This window comes from Sinohyriopsis cumingii, chromosome 8, assembly GCF_028554795.1.
Source record: "Sinohyriopsis cumingii isolate HCF-2022 chromosome 8, ASM2855479v2, whole genome shotgun sequence".
Lineage (NCBI taxonomy): Eukaryota > Metazoa > Mollusca > Bivalvia > Unionida > Unionidae > Sinohyriopsis > Sinohyriopsis cumingii.
The window spans coordinates 90,792,017-90,812,230 of record NC_142968.1 but is presented as its reverse complement, the minus strand read 5'-3'; the positions used below and the strand labels follow the sequence as shown (position 1 = coordinate 90,812,230).

Here is a 20,214-nt window from a genome sequence, read left to right as displayed (position 1 = left end):
TGTTTGATTCTTTAATAAGTACTTGCTGTCATGAAAGGTGGAAAAAGTAATGTAAAAGGTCAAGCGATATGATCTTTGGTTAGAATCCTGCACAGGACAGGAGAATAATGACCAGTCTATGAATCCGAGGCAGATAAATATTCGTTTCGACCAACAATTAAACCTACAAGTGAAGAATATTTGGATTGACCATTCCTTACTCCTGACATTGAGGCAGAAGAATATTCTGCTCAAGCAGCGCACCTCAATCAAAACGTGTACCTTCGCCAGTAAACACTAAACAAAAATCAACATGCAAAAACATCAACAGAACAACCTGCACATGAATCTCTTACATTACAACAATGGATAGACAAGTAGATACAAAGGTCGGCACAACAACTGTTGCCATGATTTACAACCACAAAACTAAGAGAAGACCTTGGTTGCTTATGTGACCCTTGTGATCTTGCTGATCGATTGGAAACGCTTGTGGGAACAGTTCGTGCTGGCAACAATGCAACCGAAAAATGTCATAAATAAAGCCGCATTGGTTTGTTGGCGATGCATGAACTGTTGGAAACATGATGTACACAACGAACAAAACTCGTTCATCGATGATCAGTCCTGAAACGATTGAGACAGTGAGTGTAGAAACACGTCGTGGTTTGCGTAAAATCTATGATTTAATCCAACAGGTCGTTGTAAATACAATCCAGAGCGTTACTTTGATCACCATCATCCACGAAACCAGAATTCAGTGTCACGTTTTGTGCACCTAACTCTGTTGGGGAATCACGTCCACTTATATTCACATTAGCATTCTTGCAAGTGCATGTATTACAGTTGGTCATTTATCCGATCCCAACGGTCTGCCCGGTCTGTCGGTGTACAACAGATTCGAGTTTTCATCAGATTGTAGGTTAACTTGTGGTATTGTGGAACATACTAAATTACATCAATTAATGAAGAGCCCAAACTCGAATATGTCACCGCCGTTGAATCTCTACAATAGGTGGTTAAATATTGAACTTTAGTCCTTAAGAAAAGGTCTTGGATGGCCCACAGATATTTCCGAAAATAAACAAATTATGAGTGCATGATCTAACGAACTGAATATAATATCACACCTGACATTTTAAGGATTACCTCAACGATGGAGATCAATGTAACTTTTGACGCCATCATTGGCAGTTATGAAAGCAGGTCTGAAACAACAGGACCTCTTGTTTCTTCAATGTGAGGCATTCCTCAAAGTTACGGTAAAACTGGTACAGAATGATGCTGGTGGTACCGATTATCTTGCCAGTATCACAGCTGGGCAGGTTAACAAATGGATCATAGCGTGTTTAACAGAGCACATTAATCCATGGATGGAAATGTAATCAATTTTAGAAAACGTTGACGTGGCCACAACAATTATAATTATTTTACCTGCCAGATATAGCATCGATTACACGAGAACAGCTGACCCAACAAAGATGATTTATCAAGAATACATCAGATAATGAAGACTGTGAATTGTAAACAATTATGCGACCTAAACTACACACAAATATGTGGATATACAAGCTGCCGTTGTAGGAGTGAAAGGCACTCTTAATATCGGATTTTTTCAGTGTAAAGGACAACTTCGTGGTGCCACATTACGGTCATCGTTCGCAATTCCTCTCAGTCACATTTTTGTTTTCTTTTGCAGAGATGTTCGCAAAGTTATTTTTGGAGCCACAAATACAGTGGCATTAACCCACACATTTAATTCCAACCATACTGTTGATGGTCGAGATGCATTACAAAAAATAACAGTGTGGATGATTATGTGATCCCCTTCACTTCTGTCAATTTTTATGCAAAGTGGAACCACTTCAACGCTGTCTTTTCTCGCACATGCCACATATGCACACTCACCAGCTGCTTTTGCAAGCCAGTTAAGGCTTAATTGTCAAACAAGCACCCAGCACGGTCTTACTGCACCAAAACACGTGTTTGTGACATTTCAACTTATTAAACGAGTCAATGACAATGGTAAGATAGTATTTGACTACATAGAAGTGATTTAAAAAATATATGTCGTTGCAGTGAAACGGTCATTATGAATCTGCTGCAGAAATTTGGCTAAGGTTGAAACCGATCATATTGCACGTGCATATCATAACATGTGGTCTTATATGGACTGGCAGCAAAATGTTGACACAGGTTTGCATAATTTCCAGTATGACCTCATGACACTGTATTCATTTTGTTACTTTTCATTGGAATACTTGAAGTTATTTAGGCGATCCTTTGTCGACATGTATTTTCATCCACGAGTAAGTGCATCCATTGTTAATTGCAAATTTTATGATGTGATGCATTCCGACAAGACACTATTGTTGGAGGGTACTGGTAGCCGCAATGAGGGTCATAGATGGACCTGTGGAAAATGTAGAAATATTTCTTTACGTTTTTTAATAGTAACATTATATCACGAATTGAATGTCGGCTTTAATGAGAATCAGTTGTAAAAAAAATAAAATTGCAATCAGAAACGATTCTGGTGGTCACACTGAAACATTCTCCTGCACATTAAACTAGAAATTACCAAACACAGCTCGCTCAGTTTCATCACCATAATCACTCCCGTAGTCTGGTAGACCGTTGGATCATCACACAAGACCGAACAACCAACTTCCTCCATTCCTCTGGAGTTTTCGTCTTTCTCAGTGAGTTGCTCAATTTAAACTTCCCCACTCTCAAATGTTATTTTCCTACCTCTTTCTCTGTCTGCATCTCTTTCTTCTTCCTTTTACAGTGCCTTGTAGGATTGTCTTGGCAAGCCCTGATGATGGCGAGACATTCCCATACTACTGCAGTTTACTTGTTTTCACTGTTATCAGGAGATCTTCGTGAGGCACAATGGCTTGTCTAATTCTTTTGTCGTATTTCTTCATCGGATACACGGTCTTTGTATGTAACGCCGATGATCTTTCGGAAGCATTTAATCTATATGGCCTGTATCCTTTTCTCTAAGTCAGCTGTTATGGTCCATGATTCACAGGTGTAGAGAAATATAGAGATCACAAGTGCGCGCATCAATCTGACCTTTGAACTGAGTGCATTGTTCTTGTCGTTCCAGATGAGCTTCAGTTTTGTCAGTGCTGCTATCGTCTGTGCTTTTCTGGAGATTACTTCAGGCTTCTATCATTCACCTGTTACAGTTGCCCCCAATACTTGAAGTTGTGGAGTATTTCTAGCTTCGCACCTTCGTCACTGATGTCAGTATTGATGTCCCTGGTGTTGTTGGGCAACATTTTAGTCTTCTCTACACAGATTTCCGTGCCGTAGGCTGCAGAGGTTTTATCGAGGCTCTCTACTAAGCTAACTAGTTCCTGCTTATGTCCTGCTAGTCCATTAATGTCATCGGCATAACGTTAGTTAGTGACTGCTCTGCCTCCGATGCCAACTGTCCTTTCATGTTTTTCAAACGCGCCAGGCATAATTTGCTCAATTGGTAACCGCAACAGCAAATGCAAAACCTTTCCAGGACTGTTTCTGCAATGGCGAAGTGACATACACTGATGTGTTCACTCAAGTTAAGTCATCAATGAATATTTTACTCCAAAAGTGACTGAACTGAAAAGAGAAAGGTCTGAACCGTTCTTCAGCAAGGATGCACTTATTCGGGTAAGAGGTATTGGGTGAAGACGATCGTTACTTGTGAAAGATGCTGGCATAATCAGTGTGTTGTCGAAAGAAAGGGGCGCCAGCCCATCAGAAGGCACAATCACCAAAGATTTAAGTATTTCCATGGCAGTTTTTAAAAATATAATTGTATGACAATTGTACCAGTTATAAAAGGTCCCTGACATTGGCTTGAAGTGCTTGTGCATATCGCACCTGCGCGCAATGATGAGTATATATACTTGATTGTATACTTGATTGCATTATTAGCACATGACTTATGATGGACCATTTGTCTCACCGACGTGGGACAAAAATCGAAGAGGAACAGCTTTGAGATCAAATTACTGAGAACCGCACCTTACTGATCATAAAATATAAAAACGCGTGTTTGGTCATAGATGATATTTGCGGTCTTACTGTTGTTTGTGGTGTGACTGAAATCACGGCAACAACCACCATTGTTGGTGCAATAATCAGTGTTGTTGTCGGAGATATCTCGATATTAACTGGTTTCTCTGGCAGTGCTTGCAAATTAATTTCGATGCCATTACACTCACGACTACGCACCTATTCCGAGATGTTGGCAGCAACACAGAGCAATGTAAATAAGATCAGTAAACTGTACACGGTAATAATCGATGATGAAATAATCAGCGAGGTTGAGTTTGAGTCTGTGCTGGCAGAAATTGAAAATCACAAACAATTACGAATACAAATAAGAAACAGCCAACATTTACAAAGTCAAACAATAACAATCTTCAAGGTTATTGATCGAAATACGCGCTGCTACCACAGCACATTTACTTATTTTCTGGGTTTCTAGAGTGTATACGTTATAAAATCACGTCTGATTACGAGTGTATTAACACGCATGGATCTAAATGCTATTACAGGTGGCAGGGACCCAATGGGGGTGGGGGGACATAAAAAAGCTAAAACGCTCACTTCATACTACTGATTCTATTATAAAGTCACAAGCTGCAGTTTTGTTTTGCAATACGTACTTAGTGCAGACCTATGAAGCTAACTGGGGAAATGCGTGTCAGTATGAACAATGACAATTATCGTGACATTTATTACACGCTTCTATGGCTTTTGTCAATTTTGCGATTAAAATTTGATAAGTTTGGAACAGAGTTGTTCATTAACCTAATTACTTCTTATGGTCATTGTTACTTCTGTTTCATTATACCAGTAATGTCTATTTTGTCTTGTCAACCACTATTGCCTATTGTGTTAACAGCTCTTCACGTCAGTCATTGTTCCCTAGGTGCTGCCTACAACATAATTCCACACAAATCTATATATATTTAACTCCAGCACAATGTATCCGCCACTTTGTAGTTGTTTTCAGTGTAGTGTCTCAAATTTTATTCGTATACATCTTTTAAGAAGGTGTATCATAAATCACAGCAGGAATCCCATATTTAATGGAAAGATCATAAGTCAATATTTTAGATGTGTACATAATGTTCCTTTTGCTTGACATAATTTGGAACTGTCGATAATTACATAGTTCCATATTTTGGGGACCTATCTTTAAGGCCAAAGTAGTGGTCATTATTTTAAAGGACTTCTTGTCTTTTCATATCTTAAATGTCGTTTGAGGCACATTTTTAATCATCGTACATGCTATTTTTCTGCTGGAGAGCATCACATGTATCACATACAGGGTTTAACATAACGTCTAAGTCTTTATTCAACCTTCCCGACCTTTTATGCACTTTTATTTTCTTGCCAAATAAGATAGAGCCATTAACAATTGCAAGTTTCCTTGTCTGTCCATTAACTACGGCCTTGTCACAAAGGTCACGTGACTTAATCGTGATAATGTTGGGGGAAATTTCCTGAGTTTATATATTATTACTGCTATATTGACACCAAGATTACAATGAAGTAACTGTGTTCGTTAAATTATTCTCTTCTCAATTTTAATTTCTGCTAAACAACCTACTTTATACGGATTTATGGATCTCCATCATACATACAAAATGTTAGATTTCGATGCATTTCCTTTCATCTTTTGGAAACGTCTACCTGTGTTTCATGATATGAATATGCATGTGTTTCAACTTAAGTGACATTATTATATTCATATCTAGTGAAAATGCCACCGTCCCGTATGAATTATTACTTAGATTCGGTAGTTAACAAAGAAACTACACAGACTTTCCTTAAATACGATTTTACATAGCCACTGAATATCATGTTATAAATTATTCTGACATGTGTGGAAGTTACTTTATACAAAATACGATAGGGGAGACAATCAGTGACTGCTAGAAAATAATGAATTGTTTTCTCATAGACCTCATTAAGAACCTAGCACTGGTTGCTTTATTGTTTGGGGCATTTGTTTAAAAATGTAGCCATGTAGTATCAAGATCAATTAATGCTCAATGATGCTTGAGAAAAGACTTAGCAAAACTTAGGGAAATAATTTTGAACCGTTTCTTAAAATAGTTTCATCCCTATAATTTCCAAACATTTATACGAGTTAAGAAAATTGGTAAACATTCAGAATCAATTGCATTATAAATTAATTAAAAAATATTTGTGGTAGATATTTACCTCTTCTTACGATAGTATTTGCAAATGTAATATAAGTAAAATGAAAGGTACGTGTACTAGATTTGTCTGAAACACAGACAGACACACACACACACACACACACACACACACACACACATATATATATATATATATATATATATATATATATATATATATATATATATATATATATATATATATATATATATAGTATTGGCTCTTACCGAATAGCAGTTGAATAAAAAAGGCGTGAGTGATTTTATTCTTCCTCTGAAATAGTAAATGGCTTTTGAATACGATATTGATCGGAATAACACTTTTAAGGAATTTTATGTGTGATGTCGCTCACAGCCCGTTAAATCGTAAATATTTACACACCACTGAAAGCAAGCAAAATGATCCAAATAAACGCTTTCATCTAATATGTTCAATGGTTATGTAAATTTATTTTAAAACTAAGTCTATCAGAGACTTGTCTTAGATCGAAAAGCCACACAAATGAAAATTCCTCAACAATACAGGGAAAGAAATTGAAGCTTTACATATATAGTAAGCAGAACAATTTCAACAGCTATTGTTTTTAGCGAGACAAATGTTTATCGTACGGTTTCAGAGGGCCTCTACGGTGGATAAGGGATCGGCGAAGCACCTAGCTACCCATATAGCGCAAAAGGTCAATTTGGTCGAGGGCATTCGTAATTTGAGGAAAAGGGCTTCAAATCAAGAGGAATTCGACTGGGCAGTTCAGAACATAATTCAATCACAGGTATGTGCATAGTTTTAATCTTTATTAAATCAAAGATATGAAAATGGCTTGTGCTTTGGATACAGGTAATACAGTTTTGTGAAATATCTTTGCTACTCATATGCACTGTTTAATTTCTGATTTATGTTAGTTTGGTCTTCATCATTATAGTTTGGGTATAGATTTTATTTATCAAAATGTATTACTGTCAGGTATGTTTATAGTATATGTCGTACATGCCCTCTAGATAATCATCTGTGATCAAGAGGCTGCCACATCTCTGTTTTCATTGAAACTGAATCCTTATTTAGTGCTAATGTTGCATCTGTAATCTGATGGTTAGTCAGCGATAATGTTGAAGTGAAAACCAGGTTTAAATAAGCCACGAGAACATGGTTCTGATGCTGGTTGTGCAAACTGATGTCACGAAGATGTTTCTTCCTCAGTGTGTATTGAAATTCTCTTATCATTATGACTTTTGCAGTAAGCAGGCATTAATATTGTAATTTTCATTTTTGTTTTGTGTGCTGCAAAAAGGACAACAGAAAGTATATTATATTAAAATACAGTATCAAATTTAAACGTATTTCAAAGGATCTTTCTCTCTCAAAATATATGTGTACACCAATGACTCCGTGAAACATTCTAGTTTAATTAGATAACTAATATTTTAAAACTAAGTTCGTTGTTCCATCTCGTTTATCTGCAGGTCGTTGGTCACTTATACTATGTGCTGATAATATACTTAGAAAAAGTCCATTGCAATGGCGATATTACACTTTACATGGCTAAAGTATCATCGTTTTTAAAATTAATGATTAACGTACACCTGCACATGTCCGTGTACTTTATTTTGAGCCCACCATGCAAAGTTTCAAAGCCATTCACATAAATTTGCTGCCTTTTCTGTCTTACAGTTTGATAATTGAGCATTTGAAGTTTGCGACAATATCTCTTCCCATTACGACATTTAAGGCTGTAAACAAATGACAATATTTCTTATTGTGGTATTTGAAGCTTGCCAAAAGAAAATAATATCTCTTCTCGCTGTAGGGTTTGAAGATTGCAAAGTGAATCTAATATTAATCTTCGTTAGTGCAATTGAAGATTGCAAAGTGAATGTTATATCGTTCTCCATTGGTGGCATTTGAAGTCTGCGAAGAAAAGTCTGCAAGAGTCTTTAAATTTGGTGAATAGACATGGTGGGCCGACATGTGTACTCTTCCATTATTCTTTTAAGAAACTCTTCAATTGACTTTCGTAATTAGAAACGCAAATATTCACTAATTTAAACTTAGTAATAAACTATCCTGCGTTTAGTTTATCAAGCAAAGCACCATGTGTCTCATGAACTCACCGATTAAACACGGGAGTTTCTAACAAGAACTAACAATGCGTAGGTTGCTTTGATGTATGATAATGATAGCTGTTTCCTTTCGTAATATTTTGTGGATTTAAAGCTCATCACGCTCATTGATGTCTATAAAGCAATAGAATGTTTAACATTTTATATATCATATGGCCCAACTTTATTAGTTTAGGTGACGTTAGGGTTCAGAGGTGACATGATATTTATTATTTATAGAATATTATTAATATTATAAATATCGCCTTAAGGCAAAATTAAATATATATAGTGACAATGTTGTATGTACTTAATTGTTACATGCTTCTTCAGTGATGGATATTATATATATATATATATATATATATATATATATATATATATATATATATATATATATATATATATATATATATATATTATGATTAGTCCATAGCACACACAACACAAAGCTTCTTATAATAGAACAACTGAGAACTATATTCGGCTTCGAATAAATTGCATAATTATACCCTGGAGCCTTGGATTATTTGCTTTCTATTATTCTTCGATTATGATAAATTATCTCGCAAGAAAATAAGCTAATGATGAACGAAATTAGTGTTCCATTACCACAAATTAGACTTTTCCTATGCTTTATTTGCCTTAGGCCTTTTCTTTGATATTTATTATTGGAAAGTAACAATAGAAATATACAATATCATTTCAGGCCGATGTTATATACACATATTGCCTACAGTCGATGTGCATACCAGGTAAGACCATCACCAGTTGTGTGGGCCTGTGTTTTATAGTCAACTTAGACTGCTTATTTATAAAGATAGATATTGTCCAATGGTATCCTTATGAAATAATATAACAATAATCACAACTTGTACTTCAGTGCGTTTTGTAGATGATTAAGTACTATAAATGTGACTTATTATATGCTCATTTATTTCTCTTAACTTTACATTGTTCGAATCGTGGAATATTTTACGATATTGAACTCACGTTCAGCTTTATATTGCATTAGAAACTACTTTGTTAACAAACCATCTACACTCGTTTAGTAGACGCCTTACGTTTCTGGCTGATTCAATTTCTTTCTGTATGAACTATTGCAGATGGTTCGTGGACTGCCACATAAAAACTGCTTTGCAACATTCCGCGTTAACATTTGCATATAATGTTTCGGATTTAGGTTAGCGAGAAACGCCAGACAGGGTCCTTGTAAGCAACATGCAAGTGAAAAGGCAAAAACCGAATTTCCTCAAAATGTACTTTCGTTGTTCTGCAAATCAGAATTACATGAGCCATGTCATGGGTTCTCAAGCTTGATTACACATTTCGAAACTGTACTGTAATTTCGACTATAATCCAAGTGCAATTACATCCTCCTTACTGCCCTCAAAATGAGAAGTAAAAAACATTATATTCCATAGCGTCGTTTTGATAATTGAAATTGGAAGACTTCATATTTTCCCACACATTATGATTTCAAACATTCAATGACAGAACAGAAATACACTTGAAGATGTCCACACGCTGCTGAAATCTGATGTACTTCATGTATAACTGGCACAGATAAATCAAGTCCACAATCACAAAAATGTCGTAGGATCGACAAAAATATCGAAATCTATTAATTCAAGGTCAGATGAAAAGTCGTAGCAATTCGCATTCATTCACAAAATGACTCCAATTTTAAGTAGGCAAAAAGGCCATTTTCTTTCGAAAGTTATTATATTATATTACAATTTTCTTTTTTCTGCTATGCCAATGAAAGTCGCTATCAGAAAGTTCTTTCTCTTTTTTCTATCTGCTGATCATTCCATACTAAGTCTTAAAATGTTCTTCAAATTTCGTTAAATTAAGTTATATTTACTTCTATCCTACTGTTATCTTTTTCGCTAATAATAACCCATTCCATTATTAATTCATACGTTTCTTTCCTGACAGGTCCGCCTGGAGAAGCAGGTCCACCAGGTAACAATTTATTGATTGTTGTCGCTGTTTTGGTATTTCTGATCATTTCCTTATTTCAGTTGTTGCTTGATGATTGAGTAAGGCAATCTTGTTGCAAAATAAGAACAAAGCAAAATATAAGCTTTATCAAATTAGCAAAGTTTTTCACGACGCATTACATCTTATATGGGTATTCTTTAAGTATTAGTTCTACAATGAAGCACTACTAGAGAAAATGAAACTTTTTCCATCATCAGTGTTTTTAATTAAAATAAATGAAAACCCTTATAATAATTGCAATCAAGCCATTTTTTTCATTTTTTAATTCCTTATATTTTTTCAAAAATTAAAAAATGTTAAAGGCGAAAAGAGTTTCTAATGCAAACGTTTTCATACTTCCTTGTATTATAATTTAATTATATTCTTGTAATTGCTTTTGTTTCGTTAGCGGCAAAGATAACAAACTTGAACTGTCAAAGACTATTTATCAAAAACATTAATCTACCTTGTGTCTATGTGTTGTTATTCTACGTATGGATGATTGTATGTATGTACGTACGGGAGTTTTTTGGAGGGGTATCACCTCTGGTAGGGGAACAGACGTGCCTATTCAGGGGTAGCCCGTCTATCTTTGGTCATTATATGTACTAAGTTCGCCCCTGTGTAACATGCGCATCAGCCACATCCTGTTAAATAGCTCTGAGTGGCGGGCTAAACCAGATGAGGGTAGCCGACGGGCTTAAACCTTCAGTGAGTTAAAACTTTCCTACTGAAGCATGTGAGGACTGTATTCGGCGGACTGCACGGATGAAACCGATAGCTAGTTCAACGGGCAGGCAAGCGATTCCCAGCAACTCGTTGAGGAGTGCCTTAGGGTATGACGAGGCGAGTAGGTAGTCCTGTCATCCACTGCGTTCGATTCCAGCTCCATGTGTCTTGACTTTGTCTTGCCACTGGATCCAGATGGTATTGTAAAAAAGAGACAAAGAGAGGTAGACGACACGCAACTCTTCCTTCTTTAAACCAAGTCATCACGCTAGTCACTTGGTTATCCTTCTTCCCAAAGTCTTTTGTCGACGGACGAGCCACGCAGCAAATCTGCAAACATGCCATATGGTTGTTCTTCATTAACACGGTGGAGCAGTGGGGTTTGGCAGTCTCTAGAGCTCTGCTCTCTCTCTCTCTCTCTCTCTCTCTCTCTCTCTCTCTCTCTCTCTCTCTAATCTAGGCAGGCTGAGACCCTACATCAGCGGTGGTAACATTACGAAGAAAAACAATGAAGACTGTTACACTCCCCCTCATCGCATCGGACGTGCGCATTTTTGGACAGAAATTATGCTGACAGACCGCACACGACAACTGCCCAGACTGGCAGAGAGATAGCCAGGTACAACATTGACACTGCAGCCTTGAGTGAAACCCGCATTACAGGAGATGGCGAACTTTGTGAAAGGGACGCTGGCGGAAGAAGTGAAGAGCGAGTGAGTCCGGAGTCGGCTTTTTAGTGAAATCTGTGTTTTCTAGCAAACTAGCTGGACTTTCAAAGGGTGAGAACGACAGGCTTATCATCACCAGATTCCACCCCTTGTCGAATGAAAGAAAGTATATCACGATCATCAGTGCTTGCGTTCTAGCCATAGACAACGCTGGAGACGTTAAGGATAACATTTTATAAAGAACTTCACCCTATAATAGCTTTGGTCCCATATCTGACAAGCTCACCAATCGTGGTGACGTCAATGCAATTGCTAGCTGTGACAACATCTCCTAGAAAGGGGTCATATCAGCTGCTTCAACTGCAGTGGTCTCCTATTGTTTTAGACCAGCGAAGAGCACAAACTACTCATCACCAACACTGTCTGGACGATATAGATGCATCCCCGATCTAAGCATCTCAACGATTACGCGACACCTAGGAAGAGAGACAGGCAGGATGTACAGGTTAATATGTCAATGTGTGCCGCAGAATGTAGGATTAACCACCTCCTTGTAGTCTCCAAGCTACACATTCGTATATATCATACGAAACACCCCCAAGGCAAGAAGATTCCAAAACGGCTGATCGTTGACGAGCAGATGGACTCTAACTCAAAACAACTTTTGTCGGCATTCTAGAAAACCGTCTGTAATCCACCCCTCTGGACACAAAGAATACAGCCTGGTCGACACGTAGAGAGCTGGTCTATAACACCGCTTCATAGATCGTACGGCCCTCCTCCAGAAAACGCAAAGACTGGTTTGATGATAATTGTTAAGACATCAAGCTGTTGCTGACGGAAAAACATCGCCTCCACAAAGCGTACCTAAATGATCCATAGTTCACCTCCAAGAATGATGCTTTCGATAAAATCCATTAGGTTGTTAAGTAGAAACTCCGGTAAATGCAGAACTCTTGGCTGTGTGAAAAAGCTGATGGCATGATAAGAAGAAGTTTTATGACTGAATGAAGTATGTGGCCCCTCATCATCAGAATCTTAGCCTCTACCCAGTAGTCAAGCTATTGGTCATCTGCCCCATGCGCCACTCCAAGAACCACTGGATGACCCATCATGCCTATGAGAGACTCATACAGCGTTACGTAGGCTCTCTAGCCGCAATGATCCTGGCTCAGACACAATCACAGCAGAGGTATACAAGGAAGGCGGCACAGCTCTGAGTAAAAAGTGCATCAGTTGTTTCAGCTCATTTGGCAGAAAGAAACGATCCCAAAGGAAACAGAGTAGGATACTAGTATACACCCGTATAAGCGGAAAGGAAATAATCAGACCTGTGGAATCTACCGATGTATATCCTTGCTCTCCATCGCAGGCAAGATACTCGCCAGGATTCTTTTCAACCGTTTCACATTACACCTTGGGCAATGACTCCTACCAGAAAGACTATACTGATTCCGGGAGGAGATTGGAACCATCGACATGGTGCTCGCTGCTATGCACTTGAAAGAGAAAAGCCAGGATGCTGACCTTTTCTCCACTTATGTCGACCTGACCAAAGCCTTCGACTTGTTAGCAGGGGGGGGGGGCTATGGAAGATCATGGTCAAGTATGTTGTCCAATGAAATGTATCACAATGGCTCAGCAATTCCAGGACAGCACGGAAGCTAGAGTCCGGTATAATTGTGAATCGTCTGGGGCCCTTTTCTGTCTCGAACGGAATAAAGTATGGCTGTGTACTGGTGCCAACACTTTTTAGTCTCATGTTATCAGCCATGCTCTCTGATGCCCTCATACATGGTTACGGGAGAAACAGCAAACTGTTCAACCTCAGAAGGGTTCACGCAAAAACTAAGGTAACGAAAGACATCGTCAGAGACCTACTATTTGCTGATGAGTGCACCCTCCGTATTGGCTCTAAAGGTGACATGCAACGCAGCATCGACACGTTCTCTAATGCTTGCACAAATTTGGCCTAAAGACCAACACAAAGAAGACTGAAGTAATGTATCTGCCAGCCCCATGAAAACCGTATGCTGAGACAAACATCACAGCCAAAGTCCACAAACTGAATATGTGCAACTATCTTGACGTCACATAACGTCGTAATGGATGACGAGGTAATTTCCAGGATTGCGAAGACCAAAGCAGCCTTCGGCAGACTATAAGTGTCTATGTGTGTATGTAAGTATGTATGTTTGTATGCATGTATGTATGTATGTATGTATGTATGTATGTATGTATGTATGTATGTATGTATGTATGTATGCATGAGTGCATCTATGGATAAACGTAACAATTGTCGGTTCATATTACATATAAATGTTGGAATTTTAAATTTCTATATCACAGGAAAGCCTGGTCCGTCAGGTGCGGGGACTGGACTACCTGGTCCAAAAGGTAAAAATGCATGCAAATTTTATAGAAATGATTCTCACTTCTGGTCTTCGTTAACTCTCTTGTAAAAAGATGACATGGATATTTAGGGTAATCTATTTACTGCATCGCCATTTGTGTGATTTTAGTATACTACACATTTAGATAACCATTCCTATGAGTTTTATTCAGTTTTTCTAGAGCTTTATTCTGATTTGTTATTGGCATCACCTTAATTTCTCAAAGAAACGTAGCGATGCACACCCAAACAATCATATCGTGCAAGACCCAATTTATGATTAACACCATGTTGTTCGCCACCAATGACCTACGAATCATCCACAAATAACACTGATCAGTATTAATCAAAGCAAGAATTATATGGGAATGTTTTAACATTGACCTATACAAATCCAAAAAAAAATTAATATTGTAATGTTCGAATATTGACATATATTAATCAATACAAGAACAACACTGGAGTGTTCCAACATTCACCTATCAAAAGCAGAATAACATTTGTATTTTAGAAAAGTTAGAACAGTGTCCACGAGTGAAACTGCATCAAACAGAGTTGTTACTAAACCCCCATAGTTAAACTAAAATATAAATCAAACAGATGTCTCTTTCTACGCTCATAATAGAATAAAGATCTGGAAAGTGTGTACCAAGAATGAACCAACGGTGAATTCTGTAGAATACGAAGTTTCTCCAGTTTGATGGCTCATAGTCCAATAATTGTGGATAGGAACACTAGCAAGCATAGTAGGTCTTCCCAACCCTAAGTTACATTTTATGCATGCTAATTTACATTTTATGGGTGTTAACGTACGTGTCTGAGTTGAATGCATACATTTTTTACAAAGGCCATACTTGGGAATTGTTGATAAAAAATACCAGTATGTTACTTTTACTTATAGGTACCTTTTGCCAGCAGTAATGTCAAAAAATATGAACACTTGTCATGTTTTATGACTGTATATACGAAACGTCTTTATGGCTAACCTGAGCTTTTATTGTTAATAGAAAGTTTTACCTTCACAGGACAAACACAACTTAGCCATAACTCAGTCTTCTTTGTGTTGGTCTTTTGCACATGCAATACAGTCATACGTTTGTCATAATTTGAGTTTCTTGCTCCCTTTGCTAAAGCAATTATGATCCTTGGATAAACCTAACTACATTATAAAACTCTCATTAGTTCAAAAATATCCACAACTGAGTCTTGTAGTGGGCCTCCAGTCTCCGCTGTAAAGTGCCCGATGTATCAAAGTGCACACTACTGGTAAATGTCATGTCCGACTGATGAATACCCAAGGAGTAGAAACAATATTTAGTCGATCTAAATAATTTGAGTTGGGTTTTGCTGCGCTAATATGTTTACATCACACGTTTTATTGAGCTGTTGTTTTAGATTATTTCGATGATCCCCATGCCCTTTACTAATCATACAGAAAACATGCAAACGGGAAGTAAGATGACAAACTAATATATTAGTGTCCGTCACACTGTTCTCCTGATCTCGTAGGTGTCGGTACACCATTTTTCCTATTATAGTCAAATTTCGGTTGACAAAAACTAACAAAGACGGTCCAATATTGTTCATTTAATATCGAGCGTACACCATTATTCTATTACAGGGGAAAATTGCTGCAATAATATGCGAAAGGCAATCCAGTAAGGAGCAGCTCTTTAACTTCAAGTAATAAAAGCAGCCTCAAAATAAACGCATTTAACAAATCTAATAATAATCTTACGTTCTCTAATGACAATATAAATGTCATTGACGGAAACATATGTCTATATTGTATTTTTATTAATGTTTTAAGCTATTTTCTTTCTCTTGTTTGTTTGGAAGAGAGTAAGAAAGTAGTGCTTATGTATATTTTCCTAACAGTACATAATAATCATGCTCTGAGAATAGGCGGTCCCTTCTCACACGGCCGCTTGTGATTTATTATTATTATTATTATTATTATTATAAAATTACATTTCGTCCTTCCAATTACAGGAGACGCAGGCGAACGAGGACCAAAGGGTGATCCAGGTAAGAAAAGGACGTTAATTTAAACATGTAAATACAGACCTGATGCCTATAAATTTACTTGTAACATTTATACATTTAATGCTTGTTCATTATTTAATGACGTGAGTTCATCACATTAAATGCCTATTCGTTTTGCTTTAATTGCATTTGATCACTAGCATGCTATCGTCCATTTGAAAGCATGTGTTTTGTTATGCTTTAGGTATAATATTTGCAGTTATCATCTACATGCACATGCCTGTTTCATGAACCATACATTGTGTCCCCATTACATTTTGTCCAAGAGTTCTTAAACCTTTTTTCTCAGTATTTTACAGCATATGTTTATCTACATGTTGAAATCTATTATCTCCCAATGTGTGGTAATATTTCCAAATAAATTTCATAAGCACAAACACATTTGTACAATTGCGATGCTAAGAATAGTCTATTTCTTCCAAAACACTGAAAACGAATAGTGCAAAACTAATTCTAATTTTCCTATTGTCTCTAAATGAGCTTTTCTCAAAGGCAAATACAGGAAACAAATACAGCGTTGAGGTTACACAATTTTCACTTTTTAGGAAAATTTAAACGAAATGATCATGTTTGTTTTAATTTATTTTATGTGACGTATATTTACACAAGTCATATCCTATGTATTTACATACTATCATTAACTGGATAGTTACCTTGTTCTTAACAATTTGGAGGTGATGACATCCCATAGTACAAAATCACGAGTATAATGATCTTTCTAGCTTAAGTATGAAAGAAGACAAGACTTAAAATGCTGGTAATATGAATATGTCTTGAGGTATATCCAAATGTATATTGACAATAAGTACCATGTACTACTTGGCATGCCGGTGAAAATGAATATACTTCATGGTCGGTTCAAATATATGTCTACAAAAGCTCATAATCTACATCCCCAGCCGTTTGAGAAAAAAATAATATTATGAGAAAAATGCATCAAAATGAATATAAGGGCATAAAAAGGATATAAATCAGATGATAATTAGTAAGTATATCATTCCAACAGTTAGTACAGCATTACAATGGTATTTGCAGCATTCCAATTGTAAGTACAACATTCCAATAGTAAACGACATTCCAATAGCAAGGGAAGTATTCCATTAGTAAGTACGGTATTCCAATAATAATTGCATCATTCCCATAGTATGCACTGGATTCCATTGGTATATCCAAGATTATCTAGATAAATATACCATTAAAGACGTAGCTATAATGCATGTGCATCTGTCCATATTTCATCTATTTTTCGTATTAAATGCACACGTCACAATCATTTGTGTTCATCATTCTACTTCTGAAATGTTTGACTTTCTTTCTTATTATTTCCTACCTTCCTCGTTTATGACACATATTGGCGCAAGATAGGTGTCATTGATAAACATAGTAATTGATGTTGAATAGGTCATTGTTTCTGGTTTCCTCACTTCGTTCTGAACCACCCATTGTTCCATAACAAAGGAGACGCTTTATCAACAGAACATTAATGTTCACCTTCAGACAATTGTATATATGTCTCTTCAAAAGTCATCGTTTTCAAAGGAGAAAGATAAATAGTACTTAAGTACACAACATATTTACAAAAATTTCATTTTTGAGATTATTCTGTGTCATATTGTCAACGCGTCAATATTGTCAAGTGTCAATATTATTACCTGGAACTGAAATAAATGTGGTATCCCCTGCATGACCGAGTTTTCACTTATGTTTTAATTTCGCAATGCTTTCTGTAGGATATTTTTCATCATTATCAATTTATTAGCATATACATATGTCTTGAAATTGTTAAGGGTGATTTATTCTCACAGAAGATTTCGGATTGCTAAAATAAATCCCCAGGAGAGCTAACTCTACCATATAATATACACGCCTATAGGAACAGCTAAAGCGAGGAACGTGCAGAAAGTATTAGTCTTTCTTCACTGAGATGGCATTTTGAAAAAATAGCGCTCGTTCTAAGTAGATAAATCTCTATAAAAAGTACTACACAGAGAGAATATACAAGATCTGCTTTTGATCGTTCATCCCCAAAGCCTGATGTTTGATAGCAATTAAAATCAGCACCAATGAGTGATTTCCCTTGTAAACACGTGTTAATAGCATATTTTTTAACTGGCTCATTAAGGTCAGACCCAAATAAACCTTTGTTTCAATTATGTCAATAAGATGGTGCAAAATCTACACGATATTACTTTTAAAATGAATTGTAAACAAAGAACAAGGTATTTATTCATTCTAGTATGCACAGTTTTTCCATCTGTTTAATAGAAGGAAACCTTTGGACAATTCATTAACATGAACTAGGACATAGACGTAATGGTATCTTTCAAAAATGAATTGATTGTAATACTCGATGATTTATTTTGCTTTTAAAACAAAAGCAATGAACTTAACTTTAACAGCTTATTACTGGTAGGTAGTCAGCTTTGGATGTTAAATACACGAAATGTCCGTTTGAGGTCAATTACCTCTAGAATTTTCGGCCGATGTACCATATACCGCCGTTACACGCTAATGGTAAGTTGGCTTTACATACAAGGGAAGCAACTCGTGAAATTCAGTAGGTGTCTCGAGTGAAAAGCACTGAATTATTGGATCGATCCTCCAAGGTTTAAATATGTTAACATATCGGAAGTTTGGTTATCGAAGCCAATATGTAATACGATCATCAGAGAAACAAATTTTCGTTTAATCAGAACTAAATTCAGATCCTAATTCAGTTATTGGTACCAATGAATAAAGTTTTCAGCACTTATGTGTCAACAATCGCTTTACCTTATGCTTAAATGTGTATGCTACAACATAAGAGTTTCCTCTCCAAATGCATGCATATTTGTATGTATGTATGCATGCATGCATGCATGTATCCATGTATGTATGTATTAACAAAATTATCGATGCATGTATGCATGCCTTTATGCATGTTTTCGTTTTAGTTTCGTCTTTGGTTATTTTTGGATGTATAAAAAGAAAAAGAATTAAATAATAGCCCACATTGACAAAAGTAAAGTTTTTACATGTTCAATTCTGAGAAGATAATATCACGATAATATATTTATGAAGATAGGAATATACGTCAACACTAACAGTATAACTTAAGATGTCATACTTGGCTTTGTTGAAACCAAAAGTATTGCGATTGTATTTCATGCCAAAACAGAAATGCGAAAACAGATACTTTTTAAGATGGATGGGCCTTACAAAATGAAGCAAAAGTGAAAGTTTGTATCTAACTTCTAAGCTGTTTGTAAAAAAAAAACTGCGCAATTTGTAACGATCAATGACCACTGTATTCGGTCTACGACCTTCCTAAATCATGAGTTTGATCAATGCTCTTTGTTGTCACTTAAGTTACATAGATCAAAGAATACCTGACTTTGAAATCGTTATCACTAAAATGGTGTCTAAAGTCAACTTTTGGCACACAAAAAGTTAGCATTTTTTATTTTATTTTCCTTTTTAATGGAGATCCAAATAAACGATGAAAGCTCGTACGACAATATTTTAATTACAACATAAGCGTATACTGTTTACATGTTCTCTAGGACCAGCCGGAAACCAAGGGCCAATTGGACCTCCTGGGGACAAGGGTGAACGAGGTGAGTCAGTGTAACACTTACTAAATTTCAAAATGTTCAGAAGACAATATCACACGATAAAAATAATTTGGTGGCAACAAAAGCACAAATATACGGGCTAATACAAAAGGTCTTATACTCTATATATTACAAATACTTAATGTTTTTCAGACAGGGATTAGTGTGATATCAGGTTTGTTAGATATACATTGAAAAGTGAGATTTATTTAGCAAGTATAGCATGTACAATTTTTAAGGTTAAGTTTTATTAATATAATTTGTATACGTGTATATTTTGAAAAAGGACTGCCTTTGCGCAGTCACAAAGGTATATTCCATGGTTCAGACGAAAACGTTATGTGACGAAGCGATCTATTTATTATAATTTAAAAACTTATTTAACTGAATATCGTGTCCCTTAAACAAGATTATGCAAGTGCTTCCTCCTCTTCCATAGGACTTCCAGGGAAAGATGGTGAGCCAGGGCCGCAAGGTAGGAACATTTTCTTTTTACTCCTTCCGCCTGAACACAA

At 36.4% G+C, this 20,214-nt stretch overlaps 1 protein-coding gene across 50 annotated transcripts in view; it reads left to right on the top strand.

Annotated features, from left to right (window-relative positions):
- The window catches only part of LOC149794130 (uncharacterized), a 158,288-nt gene that overhangs the window by 31,937 nt on the left and 106,137 nt on the right, over positions 1-20,214 (top strand). For all 50 annotated transcript variants that reach the window (XM_089968123.1, XM_089968133.1, XM_089968129.1 and 47 more), the window contains exons 2-8: positions 6,809-6,961; positions 8,995-9,040; positions 10,227-10,253; positions 14,018-14,065; positions 16,053-16,088; positions 19,649-19,702; positions 20,139-20,174. In XM_089968123.1, the coding sequence (XP_089824249.1) occupies positions 6,809-6,961; positions 8,995-9,040; positions 10,227-10,253; positions 14,018-14,065; positions 16,053-16,088; positions 19,649-19,702; positions 20,139-20,174 (400 nt within the window). The remainder of the gene's footprint in view (positions 1-6,808; positions 6,962-8,994; positions 9,041-10,226; positions 10,254-14,017; positions 14,066-16,052; positions 16,089-19,648; positions 19,703-20,138; positions 20,175-20,214) is intronic.